General features: G+C 42.2%; 1 protein-coding gene across 1 annotated transcript in view; it reads right to left on the bottom strand.

The window, feature by feature from the left end:
- LOC122816231 (piezo-type mechanosensitive ion channel component 2-like) overlaps positions 1–22,856 on the bottom strand; it is a 1,381,906-nt gene that overhangs the window by 652,920 nt on the left and 706,130 nt on the right. The window contains exon 20 of the mRNA XM_044088974.1: positions 3,003–3,146. Within this exon, the coding sequence (XP_043944909.1) occupies positions 3,003–3,146 (144 nt within the window). The remainder of the gene's footprint in view (positions 1–3,002; positions 3,147–22,856) is intronic.

The raw sequence follows: 22,856 nt of genomic DNA, 5'->3' as shown, positions 1-22,856 counted from the left end.
ACACACTCTGGGATTTTGTCTGGTCCCATGGATGCTGTGTTCTTGGCTTTGGAGGGGGTAGTCTTTACTTGTGCGACCATAATTACAGGGGCTTTGCATTCTTCCAGTATAGAAATGGGCCCTTTGGAGGGTGAGGGAGGGGTAAAGTTTGCACTGAACCTATCTGCCAGGATGTTGGTAATATCAGTTGTTTCTGTATATCTAGTGCCATTGTGCTGTAGTTGAGCAGATCTGAGTGTTGCCATTGAGATTCTTGACATAGCTGTAGAATGCTTTGTGGTTGTCTTTAGAATCAGTGTTGATTTTATTTTCGTAACTAGCTTTGGAAGATTTTATAAAGGATCTCAGCTTCTTACTGAGGCTGACCAGGGAATTCCTGCAATCGTGGGATTTAACTCTTTTTTGCAACAGCTTCTTCCTTCTGTTGTAGAGTTTGTTTATGGCAGGGGACCACCAGATTGGCTTCCTTTTTTTGGAAAATAGCGTCTTGGTTCTGTTGGAGATGGCAGAATCCATGCACTTGTGTATATGCTTGTACAGTGCATTTGTATAGGATTCAGCAATTGTACCTCTATCTTCTATCTGTATAGGTGTCATGAAGTTTGTCACTTCTGTCCTAAGAAGCATGAAGTTGGCTTTGGAGAATTTTTTTTTACAGTGGTTTCCTTAATGGGGGGTGGGGGGTGGGGGCGGGATATGGATGTCTAGGATGATTAGCTTGTGGTCGGATCTGGCCAGCGAGGAGCTGACCTCTGGTGTGGAACATTGGTTACCCATATTGGCAATGATCAGGTCCAGGATACTGCTGCCCCTGGTGGGGGTATGGACAAGCTGATCCAGGGTGCTGGAATTTATGAATTCCAGAAAATGCTGAGCAAATGAGTTAGTACATGAGTAGTTTTCCCAGTCGATGGTGGAGTAGTTGAAATCGCCCATTATTAGGGTATTGGGCTGAACTTTAATATTTTCCAGTATATCAAGAAACGTGGAGTGGGCATCCTGGGGCATGGCGGGGGATCTGTAGCAAGCTACAACTTGGATTGCAGTCTTGCCCAGTATTAGTTGCACTTGGATAATTTCGGATGCATTATGTTGAACAACTAGCCTGGAGGTGTGGATATCCTTAATGAATATGGACACGTCTCCTCCTTTAGTGTTTCGGTCCATTTTAAGTGGCCGAAAGGTTAATGTAGGGGTGCTCTCTGGAGCAGTGAACCAGGTCTCTATCACTGCACAAATGTCGATGTTCTCCATTTTAATGAGTGCCTCGAATTAGTGCGTTTTGAGGTTTAGACTTCTAGCATTGAGTAGCATTAACTTCAGATTTTGCTTGCTTGTACCTGCTACAGTGGTGAGTTTGTCATTTGAACCTTAAGTAAGAAATTATCATTACATTTGGCTGATGATATCACTTTTCCAAAGATGAGTTTATGCTTTAACTTTGCTTATACCTTTTATAGTTTTTGAGATATATACTTTTGTTTACAGCTAGATTGCAAAACTGCATTCTCAGAATTTTAGCTCAGGCAAAGGCTGTCCAGGCAGGAAATTTAAAGGTATCAGAAGGTGTGAAATTCCAGTCAGGCTAGGTGCTAATGAGTTAACAACATTAGACAAGAAGTTAACAATTGCTAATACTGGATGTAGCGCTAATCACTAAATATTACATTACCTGCCAAAAAACAACAGCAGCAGAAGTAAAAACAGCTTAGTTTCTGTCTGCTGTGTAGACCTCTCAACTTTCCAGAAGTTCACAGGTTCATAGGTGTATACTAGGCTAATGGCCCTGGAGCCTTTACAAGCCTAGCCCATAGGACTACCCTGGCATCATGCCACCCGACCTTAGTTCCTAGTGCCTCTGTCGAGTAGAGCCACTGGAGTGATCCATGGGGTTAATTTTCTATTTTCCATCCACTCATCAAGATTTCTCTTGAAGAGGGCCAATGAGGTGCTCTTCTTGACATGTCTCGTATTTTGCCCTGTCACTTCTAAAGAAGTTTCATTTTCTGGTATACCACTGAGAATTACAGTACATCAAAAATGCCAGAAACAGAATGTCACAATTTTTATTCTTCAGAAACACGTGTTGATATAAAACTTGTCATTCCATTAATATTTTATATGAATCAGAGCAGTATTTAAAAACTCTCTCTGCATTTGATCCTTCAGCCCACACCAGTAAACCTGATAGGTGTTTTGTTACTGTCTGACAATGTTCACAAAGGACTTTACCAGCTTTCAAAGATGATAAAATGGCACTCTCTTGCCTTTTTTCTGTAACCAATAGTACATGGAGCTTTTACATCTTAATGCATTACACAGAAGTATGATCAGATCTCCAATCGTAGCATTTAAATTATGTGTTGCTGACATGGATGCCAAGAGTCACCTCTCGACCTTCATTCTCTAGGTGAATTTCTTGGCATTCATGTCTCGAACACATAATAACTAAGCTATGATCAGATACAATGAATGTGTGTGTGTGTGTGTGTGTGTGTGTGTGTGTGTGTGTGTGTGTGTGTGTGTGCGTGTGTGTGTGTGTGTGTGTGCGTGTGTGTGTGTATGTGTGTAAGAGAGCTCACATGTGGTATAAGGGCGTTTCATGTAGAGAATGTCAAAAATGCAACACCAATTGGTGCAGTACATGTGCTATTGCAGTAGCACAGTGGCCTCTGTCCTGTCAGTGCTTTTTTAAACCCCGTTTCAGTAGACAACTCGGACACAACGTGCACTAAGTCTCTGAGCTGTGTTATTACTTTTTTTTCTGTGCTGTGTAGCTCATCTGCATATGAGGTGGATACCACCTGCCTGCTTGATGCATGTAAAACATCACTTGCACAGCCCCACTCTGTGGCTGTCTTTAGCCATTTCCCAGAATTTTCCACACACTAGCCCTATACAGTGCATTGCTGTCCATGAAGTCCGACCCAGTAGCCACACCCACTATTTAAATTACAGAGAGATGTGTAAAGATGAGTAAAGATGAATAAAAATTTTATTACCTTCAGACAGGGTAAAACATTGTCTTCACACTTTTTCAGTCCTCCACACCATTCTGCTGGATCAATAGGCACACTGTATAATATGGATTTCTTCTGTAATTCATTGAAGTAGTAGCCACTCTGAGTTGTGTTAAATGATAGATGCTGTTGATAAAAAAGGTTCTCATTAGATTTTTGAAAGCTGAATCAAATATGCAACAGTTAATTACAAGGTGCAAGTTTTAATTTTTTTTTTTTAATTTTGTAACTCCCAGCTTATGCATAAACAGCTACACAGAATAAGTTGTTCCTTGAATACAAAAATGAGAAGTCACTAATGGAAGAGTATTTATGCTCTATCAAGCCACATGTTGTTGTTGTTGTCTTTCAGCTTTTCTTGGTTAGGGGTCGCCACAGCGGAACTCCGGTCCGCTAATGATTGGCAGTAGATTTTCACGAACACCGAGGTGCCAGCTCGATGTTTAACCTTCAACGAAGGCACGCCCATTTACGCATGTCTTTCGAATGCCCACCCAACCGCGGGGAGGACATGCAGACTCCACACAGAAGGCACTTCCCGCACTCTAGCTGAGAATCAAACGGAAGAACCTCTTGCTGTGAGGCAACAACACTACCGCTGCACCACCGCGGAAGTCCTATCAAGCCACATAAGTATTGGAACTAGCATCTTCTCCCATACATAGGTTTATCTGTTATTAAATTCTTTAGAGATATCAGTAAATCCCTCCTTTTACCTACAATGCATAATTACCCCCCCCCCCAATCTCTCTATGAAAATATGGCTAGTCTCAGCAATGATGCTCCAGTAATTTCTACAAGCATTTCTCAACATTTTCCCATCCTTCCCAAATGCCTCCTCAGTTGTGGTCAATGAGCCAGTTTCCTGTCTTATTCAATTCTGAGTCATTGAGTGCTGTTGTGAATGGAACCCTCCTAATCTTGGTGAAAAGTCCACAGCCCTCTTTCAGTGCTTGGTATACTATCATTATGACATTAGATCCCCATCATTCCATCAGTGTGACATCATCATGACTAAACAATGGATGTCCTTAAACATCCCAATGTGCATTATGCAGAAACATGTATACATGTTTCATCTGGATGTGTTCCAGTGCATTATGCAGAAATATGTATACTTGTACATGTTTCATTTGGATGTGTTCCAGTGCATTATGCAGAAACATGTATACATGTACATGTTTCATTTGGATGTGTTCCAGTGCATTATGCAGAAACATGTATACTTGTACATTTCATCTGGATGTGTTCCAGTGCATTATGCAGAAACATGTATACTTGTACATGTTTCATTTGGATGTGTTTCAGTGAGCCTATACATATGTATGTGTGTGTGTGTGTGTGTGTGTGTGTGTGTGTCCATCATTGGTGCTTTGTCTAGAATTTCTGAACCTGAGTTTGACATAATTGTTAAGGTCTTCACCTGATAGACAGAAGGTGCAAGTTTTGATTCTGACCTTGAGTTATTGGTTAGACTTAAAAATGGCCCTTCGGAGTAGTTAGCCTAGTATGAATCTTGGAGAATGATCAAGGTACACATATGCCCTTTAAAGTGTACTTTCCTCTTTCTCTGAAAAGCAGCAATCTTTGAGTTAATCAATATAAGTAAGATGTTGCGGCACAGGGAGGATTGACTCCCCTGCAGAAATACATGTTTTTTTTTTCATTTCATTGGAATTTAACCAAAATAAATAAATAATGCCCACGATTCACTTGAGTGAGCAACATACCACCTCAACACAATGGTTTTATTCAAACTGGTTGAGTACTTTCATCCAATATATAATGGACTTCATCAGAACCTGGTTTGAATTAAAAGTTAACCACATTTAAATAAAATTAATATCATTACACAGAGGCACTTCCACCCAATCAAAACACTCCACAATAAATTTAACAAAATATTTGCATATAAAATCAGGAAGGAATTATCAAAGTGCTAGTGGGGAAGTAAAAGAACCTTGGGGCAAGTCAGTGTTTGTAAAAGATCGTTTTCTTTCAGTCAGACATCAAGGCACACAGCATGTCTACAGTACAGGAGCACTATATAGTTAGGCTACATTTAACTGAAGGCAGGGGAGAGGTGGTAGCACATCAGCACCATGCAATTGATCTCCTAAACAGTGTAACAGGTTCTTGGTGGATTAAAAAAGGAATTCAGAATGGGAATAGGACAATGAAAGACAAAGGGGTGAAAGGTGGTTCTAATGAATGCAAAGATGAATTTATTTTCAATGTTGTTGGTGTTCGCTAAATATCCATTTTGCTGTTTTCATTTCGACATTTAGACATTCGAGTTATTTTTATTTTGGTAGCTGACCAAAGACCCCAGTTCCTCACTACATAAACTTATGTATAAGCTACAGTAGTTCCATGAGAAATCTAGCATAGCCGGCTTTACACACCAACGAACCCTGCGGTCCGTGGGGCCCCCAACCACAGCAAATTATCTTATCTTCATATTTTGTCAAACCAACAAAACAAGTAGAGCAATCTTTTATACTTAATAAAACAGATAAAACAGGTGGGTAATAACTCTTATTTATATCGCCTTTAAAATTCAAAGATATCTCTGGTTATAGTAACAGTGTTTTATCAAGTAACAGGCTTCACAATTTCATTAAATATTTTACCACTGACATAGTGCCCCTGGCTTAAGTAAACCTTGCTGGCAGACATTTTCTCCACTAAAGCTAACAACATAGCCAGCTTTAGATACCTGCAATACACATGGCTATGGGGGGGCCTTCATCATCCTTGACTGTGTAGGGGCCCCACAAATGCTGCTGCTGCTGCTGGGGGAAAATGAGGATAAACCTGCATTAATTTTCTGATTACAGTCTTTAACCTGAACAGAGCTGTGATATGACCCTGTTATGATAAAGCTGATAATGAACATGAGCAAGGTACACACTAGAGAGATCAGCAGCTGAGAGTGACTGATCTCAGAGTAAACCTTGGATTTTAAGAAGAGCTGATGCTTCTGATCTTCAGGGGTGGTTTTCTTTTTCATGGAGTTTTATAAATACTGGCAGATCACCAGATACTATAACTCTCAACTTCTTTGCTGAAGAATTCAGCACAATGTCAAAAACAACAGCAGAATAAAGGCTCAAAATTGGGAACCTGTTTTAAATATTACGCTAATTCACTTAAAGAAGTTAATAGAATAGCATATTTGTGTTAATGGGCATTTTTTTGGACAGCAAGGAGTACAAAACTCTGATGGATTTATTGACTGCCTGTAATCCTGAATGATTTACAAGCAAATCAAACTTTTTACAAAGGACAAAGCAAAATCACGGAAGGCCTGTGAAATCAGAGACAGTGACAGGTATACATTACTCCTCACTGAGGTAAATAAAAGTGACTTATCCCTGCTGCTGTTTGACGATCGCTAAACAGCAGTCACCTATTTAGTATGGTAGTATCAGTGTTGCACAATGTATTGCTATTTGCTGAAATAAGTACAAAACTAGTATTGCTATGGTTTATGCGTGCACGTGTGTGTGTGTGTGTGTGTGTGTGTGTGTGTGTGTGTGTGTGTGTGTGTGTGTGTGTGTGTGCCCGTGCGTGTAAAATATATTGCTGATTTTTATCTGTGCACACATTCAGTAATCCAGGATTCATACATTATTCTTCTGGTTATCAGTAAAAATGCAGCTAATAAGTAATTATATTTCAAAAGTAAGGTAAAAATATATAACAGAACATTCAGACATCTTAGATCTTCCAGGAGTCTGGTGGCTACCACTCCCCAGACCTTAATCATACTTGAATGTATAGGAGCCCCACAAAAGTTGTTGCTGGTTGGGGAAAAATTAGGAGAAAAACTGTATTAATTTTCTGATCACACTCTTTAACCTGAACAAGGCTATGATATAACTCTGATAGGATAAAGCTGATAATGGTCTCTGCTGTCAACTACACCTGTTCTAAAACCATTCTGCTCAGATGTGTGTGAGTACAGAAAGCTGCTGTAGGTTATGTGGGGGACTAGGGATTGTGTGGTGATTACTTCTTTCATTTTCATCACAGTCAAACCTTAGAAGTGTGCACATGAGGTCATTATAGCTTGTGTTTGGGTTGAGGACAGTGTGGTCATTGTTTCTTTTACTTTTGGCATAGACCTCAGAGGTGCACAAAGAAGGTTACTATAGCTTATGTAAGGGCAGTGTACTGTCTAGCAGAACAAAGTAGGATGCTGTAATCACTATTTTCCCACTTTCCTCACAGTTGTACATCAAGAATGTATACAGGTGGCTACCTTAGGGGTAAGGAGTGAGGAGGTATGCCATTTATATGTATGTCAGCAGTGACTTCAAATACATGACTGTGGCCATTTGAACCTCTGCTTTTATCCTAGTCTAACACCGAAGGGATCCATAGGCAGTGACTGCCTTTTTTGAGGGGTTAGGGAGGCAGGCAGTATTCTCAGATAGGACATGTGTGCAGCCTCACAACAATAGGCTTGTTAGTTTATTGTGAACTACTGCTTTGTTTGTTTTGAACATTAAGCCTTGGGCACATTTGTCTTCTTCGAAAGAAAAAAAAATACAACTAAAATTCTTTTCTTCCTTGTGATTTTTTTTGGCCCCATTGAATTGAAAGGTTTGGAAAATGCTCTAAAATGCATTACAGTACAGCTGTAACTCCTATGGCTCCTAGGGGCACCGTCTTAATTGACTTATTTCCTAAATGGCTATTACTGTGCTGTCTTGGTCAGGAAAAGTGTGTTGAAAGGATGCAAGAAAAACAAAAGCTGAACAGCAACACTGAATTTATTTCCTTTATCATAATTACTGTTGAAACCATCATTAGATGAAAAAAAGAAGTTATGTCTTACCATAATGTTCCATCTGTGTTGTTGATCTTCTTTCATTCATCACTGATGGGTTCAGTTCCCAGCCCTCAGAACCGAGTCGGCCTAATACCAAGCTCGCACCAGCCAAAAACTCTCGAGCTAAGCTTCTACCCACAATGCCCTTCTCCTTATTACCTCAGATCGAGTTTGCCCATGTTATACAAGTAAAGCAGAGGCCATTTCTGTACAAACGCCCTAAGACACCACTTGGACCCAAAGTATCCCCAAGAGCCTTTGGCGGGGGAAGGAGGGTGGGAGGTGATGAATGAAAGAAGATCAACAACACAGATGGAACGTTATGGTAAGTCATAACTTCTTTATCTGATGTTGTTAATCTTCTTTCCATTCATCACTGATGGGACAGAATCCCCAGCTACCTTGAGATCCTTGGGTGGCCCTTATGGAAGAATGTTCCTGAGAACCACTGAGCCAAAGGCAGCTCTCCGTCTGGAGACCACATCCAATTTGTAATGATTGATAAAGGTGTTGGATTTAGCCCAAGTGGCTGCTGCGCAAATGTCATCCATAGAAGCCCTGGAATGGAAGGCAACAGAAGTTGCCATCGATCTAGTGGAATGGGCTTTAATATTCTGTAGCATAGGTTCTTTTGCAAATGAACAGGTGAAACGTATGCAGTCCCTTAGCCATTTTGATAAAGTGACCTTGGAGACAGAATTTCCCACTCTAGGCCCAGAAAAGGAAATGAAAAGTTGGTCAGGCTTATGTATTGTTTTGGTCCTGTCTAAATAAAATCTCAATTTAATGTGTACATCCAAGTAATGTAGGCAGTATTCTCCTTTATTAGAAAAGTTTGGGAAAAAGATTCGTAGGTCAGTAAACTGATTGATGGAAAAGTCAGAAACAACTTTGAGGAGAAAAGATGGGTTCGTCCGGAGTGATACTTTGTCCTTGTGGAAGATTAGATAGGGTCTTTTGGTGCACAATGCCTGCACCTCTGAAATTCATCTGGCTGATGTGATGGCTACCAAGAAGAGAGATTCCATGACAAAAATTGAGGTCACATTTTGCTGTGGGTTCAAAGAGGGGTTGAGTCAGTGACTGAAGAACTAACATGAGATTCCATGGCTTTATAGGCTGTCTGATTGAAGTTCTAATGTGAGAAACTCCGTTGAGAAAAATTTTACATAAATGCAGTGATGTGGGAGGAGTACCATCCAGCCCATTATGGTAATTAGAAATTGCCGCCAGATGTACTCGTATGGTAGAGGCTGCGGTTCCCTCTTCATAAAACATAGACAGATATTGTAAGACCGCTTTGACTGGAGCCGAGTACAGATCTAGCATCTTTTCCTTTGACCAAATAGAAAACCTTTTCCATTTGTCCCAATATAGTCTTCTGGTGGATGGTTTATGAGAGGCCAGAATAATATCACGAACAGGTGAGATGAGATCATCCTGCCTGGCAACTAATGGAAGTGGAGAAACCAAGCTGTCAGCTTGAGACTGGACAGATTCGGATGACTCAACCCTTGGGGGTGAGAAATCAGGTCTGGAAGAGGGTCCAGAATCCACGTTGGATATAACAGATGAGGCCGAAGGAAGGGGAACCAAACTTGTCGAGGCCAAAAGGGGGCTATGAGGATCACTTTGCATTTCAAATGACTAGCTTTCTTTATGAACTGTGGAATCAGAGGAATGGGTGGATAGGCATAGATAAGTCCCATGGGCCACTTGTGAATCACAGCGTCCCTTAGGGACTCATCCTTTGGGGGGGAATAGGGCAAAATAGCTGCTGCATTTGCTGTTGGATGGGGAGACAAAAAGGTTGCAGCAAGGCTGGCCCCAATGGTTGAAAATTTCTGCCGCTACTTTGGGATTGAGAGGGTTAAGAGAATACATCTGCTCAACTTGTCTGCAATCACGTTGGAGTTCCCCAGGATATGAGTTGCTATCAGAAAGCAGTTGGAAGCTATCGCCAACTGCCAAATTCTCATGGCATCTCGACACAGGGGGTATAACTTGGTTCCTCCTTGTTTGTTGATATACCAGACTACTGACATATTGTCTGACTGAACTGCAATTGTTCCAGAAGGAAGAACTGTTTGGAATGCTTCAACGCTAACAGCACCGCTCTCAGTTCTAGAACGTTGATATGCGGATTGGCCTCCAACATGGACCATGCACCTTGGACCGTCTTTCCCTGGAAATGCCCCCCCCCCACCCTATCAGGGAAGCATCCATGGTCACAATGGCCTTGGGCTGAGGGGACTGGAATGGGCGGCTACAAAGTTCCGTGTCTGGCCTCATCCACCAAAGAAAGTCCTGCTTACAAGAGTTGGCTATGTGAATCTGAAAACATAGAGGGTGATGGTTTGGGAACCACTGAGAGAGAAGAAGCCAATGGAGAATTTGCATGTGCAGTTTCACAACCTTGGTATGGAAGCCGCCATGGATCCTAGGACCTGAAGAACCTCTCTCACTGAGACTTTGTTTTGACAGAGTATCACCCGGAGCTGAATCCTCAATCTCCGAAGTTTGTGAGCTGGGAGTGACACCAGACAGGATCGAGTGTCGAAGACTGCTCTGATGAATTATATCTTCTGGGCTGGAGTAAGGTTGGATTTCTCCCAGTGCACAGTTATCCCCAAAATTTCTGCCAGAGAAAGGGTGTATTGCAGAGCTGTTACCAGAAGATGCTTGGTGGGGGTGGTACGGAGCTAACTGTCCAAATATGGAAACACCCGGAATCCTTGCAGTCTCAAGTGAGCTGTAACCACTGCCATGCACTTTGTGAACACTCTGGGGGCTGTAGAGAGACCAAACAGCAGGGTACGAAACTGGTAATGACTGGTTCCTAGCCGGAAGTGAAGTAGACTTCTGGAGCGTTTGTCCATTTTGATGTGGCAATACGAATCCCGGACATCTATCGAGCACATCCAATCGCCCTCACTTAGAAAAGGGAGAATGGACTGAACCATGACCATCCGGAATTTGGTCTGGGCAACAGACTTGTTCAAAACTGCTGAGATCCAGAATGGATCTCCAGTCTCCTGTCTTTTTTGGCACCAAAAAGAATCTTGTAAAATCTGGATCCATATTGGTCTGGTGGGACTAGATGGATGACTCTTTTTTAATACAGCTTTTTTATTTCTGAAGCTGCTTCTTCCCTCTGACTGGGTGGAATGATAGGAAGTTTTGTTGGAAGTTTTGGATAAGCAATGAGGGGAATGGTGTAACCTCTGGCAATGATATTCTGCACCCAACAATCGGTGGTAATAGAGTGCCAGGCAGCTTGGTGCAGAGAGAAATTACCCCGACTGCTTCCGGAGGAAAGCAATCAGGCCACTCTTCAGGAGCACTGGTAAGGCTGCCCAGAGAAGGAGTCTCTGGGGCCTTGATTACGTAGACCCCCTCTGCCTCTATAGGGTCATCTTCCAGATTTGTTACCCCCTCTGCCCCTGGGGGGTATCATCACCACATGTGGCATGGAAAGGGCCCTGAGATTTTTTGTGCCACATCTTCCCACTCCTCTGGTTCCTGGATAAGGAACATTGAAGGTTGGAAAAACATAGACCTACAGCAGACAGGGTCTTACCATCCCGCTCACACCTAGCCAGTGTGTCCTTTACCTTGGAGCCAAACAGGGAAGATGCTCCGATGGGAGCATTCAGAAAGGAAGACATGAAGGGATCCACAAGGTCACAAATGCACATGCAGGCATGATGTCTCATAACTATCTCTGAGCCCGCAGCTCTAGTCGCTCCTTCTGTTTCATGTGAAACCAACCTCATGGACAAGTTGGACATTGATTCCAGGGTTGCGAGCTGAGAGGCAACTTTGTCCCTTACCTAGTCAGACATCTGTCCTGTCAGTGTTCCAGAGAGTTCAGAGATCAAGTCTCTTTGGAGCCTTGTAAAATGTGCCAAGTAGTTCAAGGACCATATGGCAAAAGTCACTGATGCAAAGACTCACTTCCCCACTCTCTCCACAGCCTAAGACTCCATGTTGGGCGGGTGACAGTAGGATTCACTTCAGCTAGATCCTTTTTTGTGTCCGCCACCACCACCATAGCATCGTCTGGTAAACCTCTGGACCAATGTGGGTTTTCCCTGGGTGGAGAAAGTATCTTGTTGGGTCTCCGAAGGATTTCCTCAACAGAATCAGGGTTCTTCCAGGCACGCTGCACCACGAGCTGAACCAGCTCATCTGCAGGTGGGGTCACCCAAGAGGTAGACAGAAAGCCTGCAGGAACATGGACTCCTCAGAAGAAGGATTAGTGGGCTTTCAATCACCTATCTGTTTCAGCATTTCAAGGATGTCTCCACAGGAGACATCATCAGGGGGTGACCGTGGGGACCCTTCACAGTCATCGAAATCCATGTCCTCTGTTAGAGATTCCATGAGGAGTCTACGTGCTTCCTCTTGCATGATCACTTCCGTGGAGGCTTCTCAGTGGGGGCTTCTGAGGAGGACTCGGAAGAGTGGATACCCTGTACAGGGGGTTCCTGCGGCTTCCCTGCCTGGTGTCCCGGGGAGGTGGCCTGTGGTGGCTGTAGCTCAGGAAGAGCAATCTGGGGTCCCGATGTTGGTGGAATGCTTCCAGAAGCAAGCGCCCTCTCCATCACACAGAAAGCAGGTCCACCCGAAGAGGGATGGGAACCCAGAACTGAGAAGGACAACCTCGGAAACGGGGTCACACCCCACTCTGCCGAACCTGCTCCTGAGGATGGAGCTTCAAGCAGGATCAGTGCAGACAAAGCCCCCGGCACCGAGGAGGGAACTGAAGAAACACTCGGAACTATGCCACGAACCGAAGAGCCTGCAGCCCAATCATGGTGTTGAGGAAGGACTAGTTCAGCAGGAACTCAGGACCAAAGGGATGGTTCCGGAGCCACAGTGAGGTCCACTATCAGCATCGAGATGGGGGGAGTTTCCGAAAAGGACGTCGGAGCAGGAGGCTTTGGAACCGAAATGGTCAAAGCAGGAGAACAGGATGGAGTCTGTGGAGAAGTCAACCCAAGTCCTGCAGGAGGATGGGTCCTGGAAGGCATGGGTATCCCTCTAGCTGCCAACAGCTGATCCACAAGATGCACCACATCAAGTTCTGAAAGGCTCCTGGTGGATCTAGTGGATACTCCTGATGGAGAGTCAGGTCGATCTAGAAATGGTATATACACTTAGCCTAGAAACGAGTCTATGGACGGAGGGTATCAGGTCCGTGGTGTGGAATCTACTGGCACCAACGTCTCAAGTTTGGAGACAGGAAGCAGTGGGGTCAAATCCATTCTTGCTGGAACCGTAAAACAGCTCAGTGCCGAAGGGGCACTCGGAGCCGATATGGGAGGTTCAAGCATCATTGCAGAGATAGGCACCGAAGGCGTGCACTGTGCCGAAGCAGCACACGGTGTCAAAGTTGTAGTAGGCGAGGTCTATAGTCAGTGCCGGAGACAGCAGCGGAGCCGAAGCTGGTGCTGATACAGTAGCAGTCGTAGTACCTGGAGCAGATGAGGTCAGTGCAGACAAGGCAGATTTATGCTCCGAAGAAAGTTTTTGCACTTTAGGTTTCACAGACTTACCCTGGTCACCCGAGGGTGAAGAATGAACCAAATGGGGCCTTTTCTTATCCTTCCTAGGAGGGGTTGAGACCTCCATCGCAGAAAGGGCCTCTGAAAAGGGCAACTTAAGTAGGCCCTTCAGTATTAACTTATTCTTGTGCTTGTTCAGAGTGCACTGGCTGAATCTTTGACAAATCACACACGGAGGTTGCACCGAAAGATGGGGCACCCCCAAGCAATAAACACAATCATCATGAGAGTCACTATTTGGAAGTTTACCATTACATGAAGTACAATGCTTGAAACCCGATGTACCCTTCTTATCAAACATCATGAAAAAGTTAAACACAACAATCAAAATCTTCAGAGAAAAATGTAAATTCTACTCTCCCTATGTCTAAACCTATCTAAATACACACAGTATCTATCCAAAGAGCCAAAAACACACAACCAGACAGAAAAAAGGGAAGGAGGGAAGAAATACCAGCGATGGTATTCAAGGAATACCACAAGGGTAAAGTCAGAAGGCCGTGCCACCAATGGTACTTAAAAGATTATCAAACGGGTAGAAGTAGAAGTGAAAAAGGTGCAAATCTAACTGTAAATATAAAGATTAATGGATATAAGTCACAAACGGCAAGCAAATAGACAAATTTTTCCACAAAATATCAAAAAGTTTCCACTTAGCTGACAGCTTGGCTGAAACACGGCTTTACAGCTACACGGCAAACAAGATCTGAGGTAACAGGGAGAAGGGCATTGTGGGTAGAAGCTTAACTCAAGAATTGTTGGCTGGTGTGAGCTTGGTATTAGGCCGACTTGGTTCCGAGGGCTCGGAGCCAAACCCATTAGTGATGAATGGAAAGAAGATTAACAACATCAGATGGTTGTATAAAAACAAACAAAAAAAAAATGAAAATGCACTTCAGAGCATATAGAAAGTCATGGCTTCTTGAAAAACCTTAATAGCAACCCAAAATGTGAGAAAAGGAAAAAAAAAAAGAAAAGTAATGTGCATGGTATGGTACGAGGAGCCCAGGATAGGGGTAAACAATAAGGAGAACTGGAGGGTGTGTGTGTGTGTGTGGGGGCTGAAACAGTAGGCCATGCCTAGGTGCCATTTCACCCAAGTCCAGCTCTATAAATAGAATTGTTGTATAACTGCTGCATCTAAATGCCAGTAACTGTAAACGTCCCTTTATGAGATGGGCCAGCATATGGGGTTGGGAGGGTGGCCTAATGGTTAAGGTGTTTGCCTTACAAACACAAGGTGCAGGGTTTGAGTCTCACAAGGGATAACTGGCTAGGCTTAAAATGGCTCGCAAGGGCAGTTAGCTTAGTACTAACCTATGAACTAGTCATAGTGTGGTACATAGGCCTTTTGTAATGTAAGAGCATTGTAGCTACAGGTCAGTCTATGTGTACTACTCCTAAAAATTTGCATCGCAAGTAAAAAGGTTTCTTAGGAGGGGTGGCAGTGACAGGGTGATACTTAGACTGGAAGTACCTAGGGGGTCCTCATCTTGTCATTTGCTGGGGGCGCACAAAATGCTATCACCGTCCCTGACTAGTAGTGGTTTCTTCCTAGAAAGTCAAGTTGCCAAGTAGTTCTTGCAGGTGGAATACTTCAGAAATTAACAGCTTATGATGTAGCACTGAAACTGTAATGTAAGAAATTGCTACTCTAAGGAAGTAAATTGTCCAACCTACAATGCTTTGCAGTCACATGTAAATCACTGCATAGTAGCTACCATGTCATCATTTTGTGGGTGTGACTATGGAGGAGGAAAAAACTAAGTAAAAAGCGAAACTAAAAAAAAAAATCAAACACACTATAATTATTTTTTTGTAAAAATCACTTGCAACTTTAACATGAGGAGTGTAACATAAAATGAAATTAACTGTAAGACAAGGGAGCTTTTGAATGTAACCACTAAATTTCAACTTGAAATTATGTAATATGATTAGCCCAAAATATTTCCCTTATTTATTTTGTCTGCTAATTCTCCTCTGCATACATATTCCTTTCCAGGATTTTTGCTTCACAGAAGCATTATTTTGCTTTTTTTTTCAACAAACATCTTTACTGAATTTTCACATGACATTCACAATCTTACATTTATATAAATGGAAAACAAACAAAATGACACCACTTAAGTTGCAAACATTATACATCACATACACCTTTGAAACATCTGTAGCTGCAAACATTATACATAACTTATAATCTATCCAGTCATTGTCAATTAAGCATTATATAGCTCATTCAAATCCTGCCTCTTAAACCTTGTTCCTTGTCTGCATATATTCTTCCACAATTCCCATTTGTTCTATGTAGTTTGCTCCTTCCCTTTTCTAAAGATCCCAATTCCAGTTGTTTTATTTCTGTTACTATATTCACTACTTCTAGTAAAGCTGGTCTAGACTTTGATTTCCATTTTCTAGTAATTGCTTTTTTGGCAGCCACCATAATTAGACTCAGCAAGGTCTATGTCTATGCAATTCCGATTCTATATCATGGCTCAAAAAAATCATCTCCCCAGTCAATTCAATTCGCTCACCCAGCATCTCCAACAGAGCAGTCTGCAGGGACTCCCTAAAGTCTGCCACTCAGCTAAGACACTCAAGAGGCTTCTAAACTGTAACTGATATCAAGGCTAATTTAACACTGTGCAAATATGCAGCTCTGAGCATTTCTGCAATTCTAACACTTAACTAAGACTGTATGCAGTACTAGCAGAAACGGCTGATTAACAAAGTGCTGCTACTACTCATACAGTCATTGCACGCTGGAATTTATTTCCTTAAAGTGCTGTTTCATATCTTAACATGTTCAGTTCATCAGAGATACTGCAAAATCATTTTTACAGCCATCTGCAATTCTTTGACATTGTTGACAATAAGTTAACGTAGAGCTTGTTTGTCCAGCAAATCACAGACCGTTTCTGCCTAGCACAATCTCATGTATAAATGCATTTTGTTTTATTTCCACTGCCTTGCATGTTTTATCAATGTACAAAAGCAAAGAGTTTTGCTTAATGGTTTCTATATTATAATGCTTAATGGTTTCTATATTATAATGCTTAACGGTTTCTATATTGTTATTTGTTGCACTCTACTGACTGTTCCGTCTCTTTACCCACTGACTCTCACTTCAGAACCTCACCCTCTTGACCTGCACTGCTGTAATTCAGCCACCAAATTTAGGACATCCATACCAGCTTACATACTCTCATTCTAATCTATCCCCCTTTCCCCTTATGCTTCCGCCACTCTCAGCACTTTCATCCCACCCCCACACACCCACCCACTCTTCTGCTCATTCCCTTATCTATCTACCCACTACTCTGCTCTCCTCTTTGCTAAACTTCCTTCTCTCATTCCATTCCAGCTCACTAGAACCAACCCGCAAGCCCCATTCAGCCAGGATCAACACCCTGCACCATCTCCCTCTAGCCTGGACCCAAGAAACTACTGAATTACCAAACCTCTGCTCTGTTACTGAGAACACATGTAAGTTAGTGTTTTCCTTAATGCATACTGTACCTCTGCAAATAGTATCTGTACTGACATCTGTTAAAGCGTTCCCTACAGTGTGCCCACTCGCAGGGACCCTCTCCCCCACTGCTTCTTGAACTGTACCACCTGTATCTTACCACTAGGTAGCAGCAAATATCCACTCCTCCCCCTATCTCCACTCACCTTTCCCAACCGACATACTCTACAGAACTCCGGTGCCTATTTGATCCGAACGGATCAAGATAGTACCTCTCCCCATACAACCGCTGTAGCCTAGATACATTTCCACAGCTGCTATAGACTGCATAGTCATTTGAAAATTAACCCTATCACACACATTTAGCGACCACGAACACTATTTCAGTTTCAAATTCTGCAGTCACTCTCACTGAAACTGTTTCCTTCTTTCCCTTTGAGCAGCCACCACCTCCAGTTAACATTCAGTATTCACTGATACACTTTCACTCACCTCTTCTGGGGCTGTAGTCTGCTCTGTTCACCCTACGGTCTCACTCCGCTCCCCTACCCTGACCTCAAATTCCATCCGCCCCCACTACCTGTATATTTATCTCATCCAAAGCCACATCCATTACTCCAATCCTCCTATCAAACTTGAACACTCCCTCCACACTCACTGTTTCCTGCAACTCTCCACCCAACACCCACACCATGCCTACTCTCTCATACCTTCTTCTGCTCCTATCAACCTCTCTTACCTCACTTAGCTATCTCACCTATCTCACAAAACTACCTCACCCCAACCATACATCCTCTACAAACTCCACATCCACCATACAACCACCCTTCTCACCACCCTTTACCTTCATAAAACATGAACTTTACCCACTCAAACCAAATTTACTATTCAAATATACAATACTACCCATCCTTCATACTCGGTACACACCCCCAAATTCACACTCCTCCAAACCTCTTCCATTCCTTCACTCATTCCCCACAATCACATTAAACCACCTTACACTCATCCTCCTCCAGATCACTCTGTCACTCTCTGGAGACATTCACCCCAACCATGACCCACCCCCCCCAGTTTCCACCCCAAACTCCCAGCACAGGCACACACACACCCATAAATCAATAGGTCTCGCCACTTTCAATGCCCAAAGCCTAAGAAATAAAATCCCTAACCTCCATGCATGGCTTCACCATAACCTTCCAGACATAAACACCATCTCAGAGATCTGGCTTAAACCCTCCATAAAGGACAACAAAATTCTCCCACCTGGCTACCAGATAATTTGCAATGATAGACCTAACAAAAAAGGTGGTGGTGTTGCTATACTCTTCTCTTCCACCTATACCTTAACTCCCTACACCAATCCTATCCCTAATTTTAGCTATGTTGAAATCACTATTGCTCTGCTAGTACTAAACAATCACAAATCCATATGTATAGCTGCCCTATATATATCCCCTGGTAAAAAATATCCCAATACATGAAGATATCCTTTCTTGGTTTTCCACCAACATAAAAAAATGAAACCTACATCCTAGGTGACACCAACATAAATTGGGCATCAATAAATACACTAGCCCCATCTCAATCAGTCAACCTCTTCAATTTCACCTAACTTATAAACTCCTCTACCAGACCAAACAAAGACGGGTCCTCGGGCATCATCACCAAATGAATCCTTGCATCCCATCCCAACCTTATCTCAAACTCAGGAATCCTTCCAGACCCCCCTCAGTGGCCACCTTCCAGCCTTTGCCGACTGTCACCCCTGCTCTCTCCAGCAACAACACCATTACATACACAATCTCTCCCACTTCAACTCTCAAACTTTCTCTGAATGTCTAAGACTTACTAACTGGTCCCCCCTAAGAAACCTGCCCCACAGAGATCAGAGAACAGAACAGAGATCACAAATCATACTACTTTAAACTTCAAACCAACCACTCAACCATCCCAAGAAAGTTCTGGGCCTCTATCTCCTCCCTCATCCATCCTGGTAACAAAGAGAACCCCTGCCCAAACCCAAACCTTACTGACCTGGACACAGCCATTCAATTTAACTCCTTCATCATAGATTGCATAGCCAAACTACACTCTTCCTTTCCTCACCCACGCAACATCAACTCCTCCACCCCCCCAACCACTCACTTCCCTCCACCCCCTTCAACCTTGAACCAATTCCCACATGTACTATAAAAAAACTACTACTCCAAGTAAAACCCAGTCGGAACGCACCCAACAATCTTCCTTCAACCTTCCTAAAACTATCTGCTGACAGTATAGCTCTTCCCATTTCCATCTTAATCAACAGACCCATCCAAGAAGCATATGTCCCATCTATCTGGCACCAAGCATACATCATCCCACTGCACAAAGAAGGCAAAAACACTGACACCTCCAATTTCAGACCTATAGCTATTCTTTCCCCTCTTTCAAAAATCCTAGAGAAATGTGTCCATACTCAACTCATGTCATATCTTACCCAAAACAACCTACTTACCCATACTCAGCACGATTTCCCCCCTGGCCACAGTACCATGACTGCCCTCCTATCCTTTCTTGAAAGCATAAATCAAGCTCGTGACTCTGGTAAACTTGTATCTTCCCTGTTCCTTGACCTATTGAAGGTTTTTGACACTGTCTCCCATCCTCTACTCTTAACACAGCTCTCATCTCTCCACCTCTCTACTTCCACCTTAGCCTAGTTCTCCAGCTACCTATCTGAATGTTAACAAGCCGTTCAGTGGAAATCCTCAACCTTCACATTTCAATACACCCCCACCAGGGTCTCACAAGGTTCTGCTCTAAGACCACTACTCTTCAATATATTTATTAACAACTTTCACCTTGCCATCCCTGATTCATCAATAATCCAATATGCAGATGACTCAACTATCATCTGTTCTGCCAACACCCCCACCGACTTAATCCTAAAAACTCAGTCAGCCTTCTCTAAAACAGAATCCTGGATGAACAATAACCATCTTGCCCTTAATATTAAAAACACTAGAGTAATGTTCTTTTCCCCCTCTAGAAACTCCCAAATAGACATAAACTCTTTCTCTATACTCAGTAGTGATAACGTCCTAATTGAAATCGTATCTAATACCAAACTCCTTGGCATCATCATTGACAAACATCTAAAATTTGACACTCATATTCAATCCACCATTTAAAAAAAACACCAAAAACTGAGACTTATATACAGGCACACCATTATCTCACCCCCCCACCAGAAAAACTCTAGCATCTTCCTACCTTCTCCCCTCTCTTATGTATGCTGCCCCCCTGTTAAACAATCTCCAACTCGAACTACAATATAAGCTCAAATCATGTTGCAACAAAATAAGCAAATTTGCTGTCAACTCAAAATACTCCTCCCACCACTACCACTCTCTGCATACTCTACAGTAGCTCAAACTTCCCAATTACCTGACCTTGTTCAAACTCACTAATGCCCACAAACTCATCCACAAACCCACTAGCTGCCCCCTCTCTACTGCACTAAATAGCTACATCCCTAACCGCTTACTCAGACCAGAAAACCAAAACATCCTACAGATCCACAAACCATCGCGACCTCCTGGCCGCCTCCTTCTTTTCCTACTCTATTTCTAAACCATGGAACTCTCTCCCTCCCACTCTTCGCAATACCCTGGACCACACTAAATTCAAATGTCTCTTGTTCTTCTATCTTACTACTAAATGGACATGCACACCCCACTCCCCAACTTAAATTCCCTCTCTACCTATCAACCTCTCCACTCTCTCTGCAACAACTACTTCTATAATCACCCCACTGTGACATTCACCTATTGCTCTCAATCCTCTCTCTTACTCAAATTGTTACCCTTACTTACTAAAAAAAAAATAATTCACATATACTTATCATATGTCTGTATGCAAGACTGTTATGTTATTGTATTGTATGTCGTATTTTCTATATGAATTTATTGTATGTCACCATATTATTTTATGGCATACTGCATATTCTCAAAAACTGATTGTATATTCTATCTCTATGTAACTGTTCTTTGGAGCTTTTCTCCCTGGACCGCCACTGAAAGCGGGCTCTTTGTGGCCCAGTGGACTTCCCCAGTTATCAAACTGAAATAAGATAATAAATAAATAAATAAATTACACTACCAAAAAAATATTCCCATCAACCTCTTTCTTGCCTGTCACACCTCCAACATTTGTTATCCACCTGAGGAAAAATTATTTGAAGTCTACTTGGGGTATAAAAATACCTATGTAAACACTTCCAGGCAAAGATCCTAAATATTCTAGACTTTGTTGCATACTTGGGAGATATACATATATCCCCCATTGTCTCTTTGTGAATTGCTTACCCAATCTCTCTCCCCAATCCTTTCTAAGCTCCTCTGATTGATTCTTATAATTATCATGCAATATTTTATATGCTTTACTAATTATTCCTTTTTTAACTGCAGCTTCTATTCTAGATTCTATTAAAAACTCTACCAGTACTGGTCTTTCATTCAGAGGCCCCCTATTTCTTTCTGTTTGCCTATACTCTGATATCAATCTTTGATAGGGAAGGTCTAACCTGCAGTCCAAATAAATTCTTGGCCTCATCCCCTTCTATTACCTTTCCCTTTCTAGTAATCTGCTCCCAATACATTGGTTCCTTTGTCAGTTTTCTCCAATAAATTCCAGCCCCCTCTTGACAATTATCTGTATGCCTAACCACAGTCATTTCTATTGGCAAAATCTCTTTTCTCCATTTTTATGTTGGTTTAGTTCCTAGAATACTCCCTGGTATTTTATGGATATAATACTCAGCATGGTTGTTGTTGTTCTCCTTAACAGTCTGCATCTAAAATCCCAGTCTCTCCTTATTTCTTGAGCTTCCTCCCTGTATCACCATCATGCCTTTCCACTTTGAATTATAGTTTTCTGCTAGTGCTATGTATAAGAATCTTAACTGCATTGCTCTAAATTACCCTCTCAAATTGGGTAATCCTAGTCTGCCTTGTTCTATTGGAAGAATCAGCTTATCCCAATTGACCCTTGCTGTCTTCCTTCCCAGATAAAATCCTTCAACTCTTTTTTAATTGCTATCCACAGCTTCTCCTCTCGTTGATAAAAATATGCCTGACCTATGTATAAGACTAAAGGGACTAACAACATTTTAATGGCTTGTATCTTAGTATCCATATCCATATAACAAAGCTTCCAGTTTCTCAATTTTTGTATTATCTTCTGTTTAGTCTCTTATCCTTAGCTGCCACAGAAGAGTCATTTCTAATCCATACTCCTAAATACTTCATTTTATCATGTCCCCATAAATATGTATATTGTTGGACCAATTTTTGTGTGGGTACATAATTTACTGCTATTGTCTTTGTTTTAGTTTAATTAATTTTGTATCCTGTGAAGATCTGAAACTGTCTTAACATGTTCTACAACACTATAATGTCCCTTTCTGGTTTTGTCATGTATAAAATAATATCATCTGCAAATACAGCCAGCTTTTTCTGACTACCATAGCAATTATATCCTTGAATTTCTGAGTCCCTTATTTTCTTTGCCAATGGTTCTAAACATAAAGCAAACAACAAAGGGGAAAGTGGACAACCCTGCCTGATTCCTCTCCTCAAGCAGAAGTTATTAGAGAGGACCCCACCTACTTTAATATTCACCTCCGATCCCTCATATATACTTCTAATCAACCTTATAATTGTATCAGGAAAAGCAAATGCTTCAATTGCTCTGCTCATGAAGTCCCAGTCTGCTCTGTCAAATGCTTTCTCTGCATCAAGTCCCACCAATAAAAATGGTATTTTCTTACATTTTGCTTCCCTCTGGATCATCAATGTTCTGTTAATATCGTCAAATGTTGGCCTCCCTTCCACAAAACTGCACTGATCCATATCTATCAATCTTGGTATCACTTTTGCCATTCTTTTAGCCATTGACGGCGCAGTGGTGCAGCA

Source organism: Protopterus annectens, chromosome 12.part0, assembly GCF_019279795.1.
Source record: "Protopterus annectens isolate FY-2018-M chromosome 12.part0, PAN1.0, whole genome shotgun sequence".
Lineage (NCBI taxonomy): Eukaryota > Metazoa > Chordata > Ceratodontiformes > Protopteridae > Protopterus > Protopterus annectens.
Note: the sequence above shows the minus strand (reverse complement) of the source record. Positions and strands in the feature narration are given on the sequence as shown.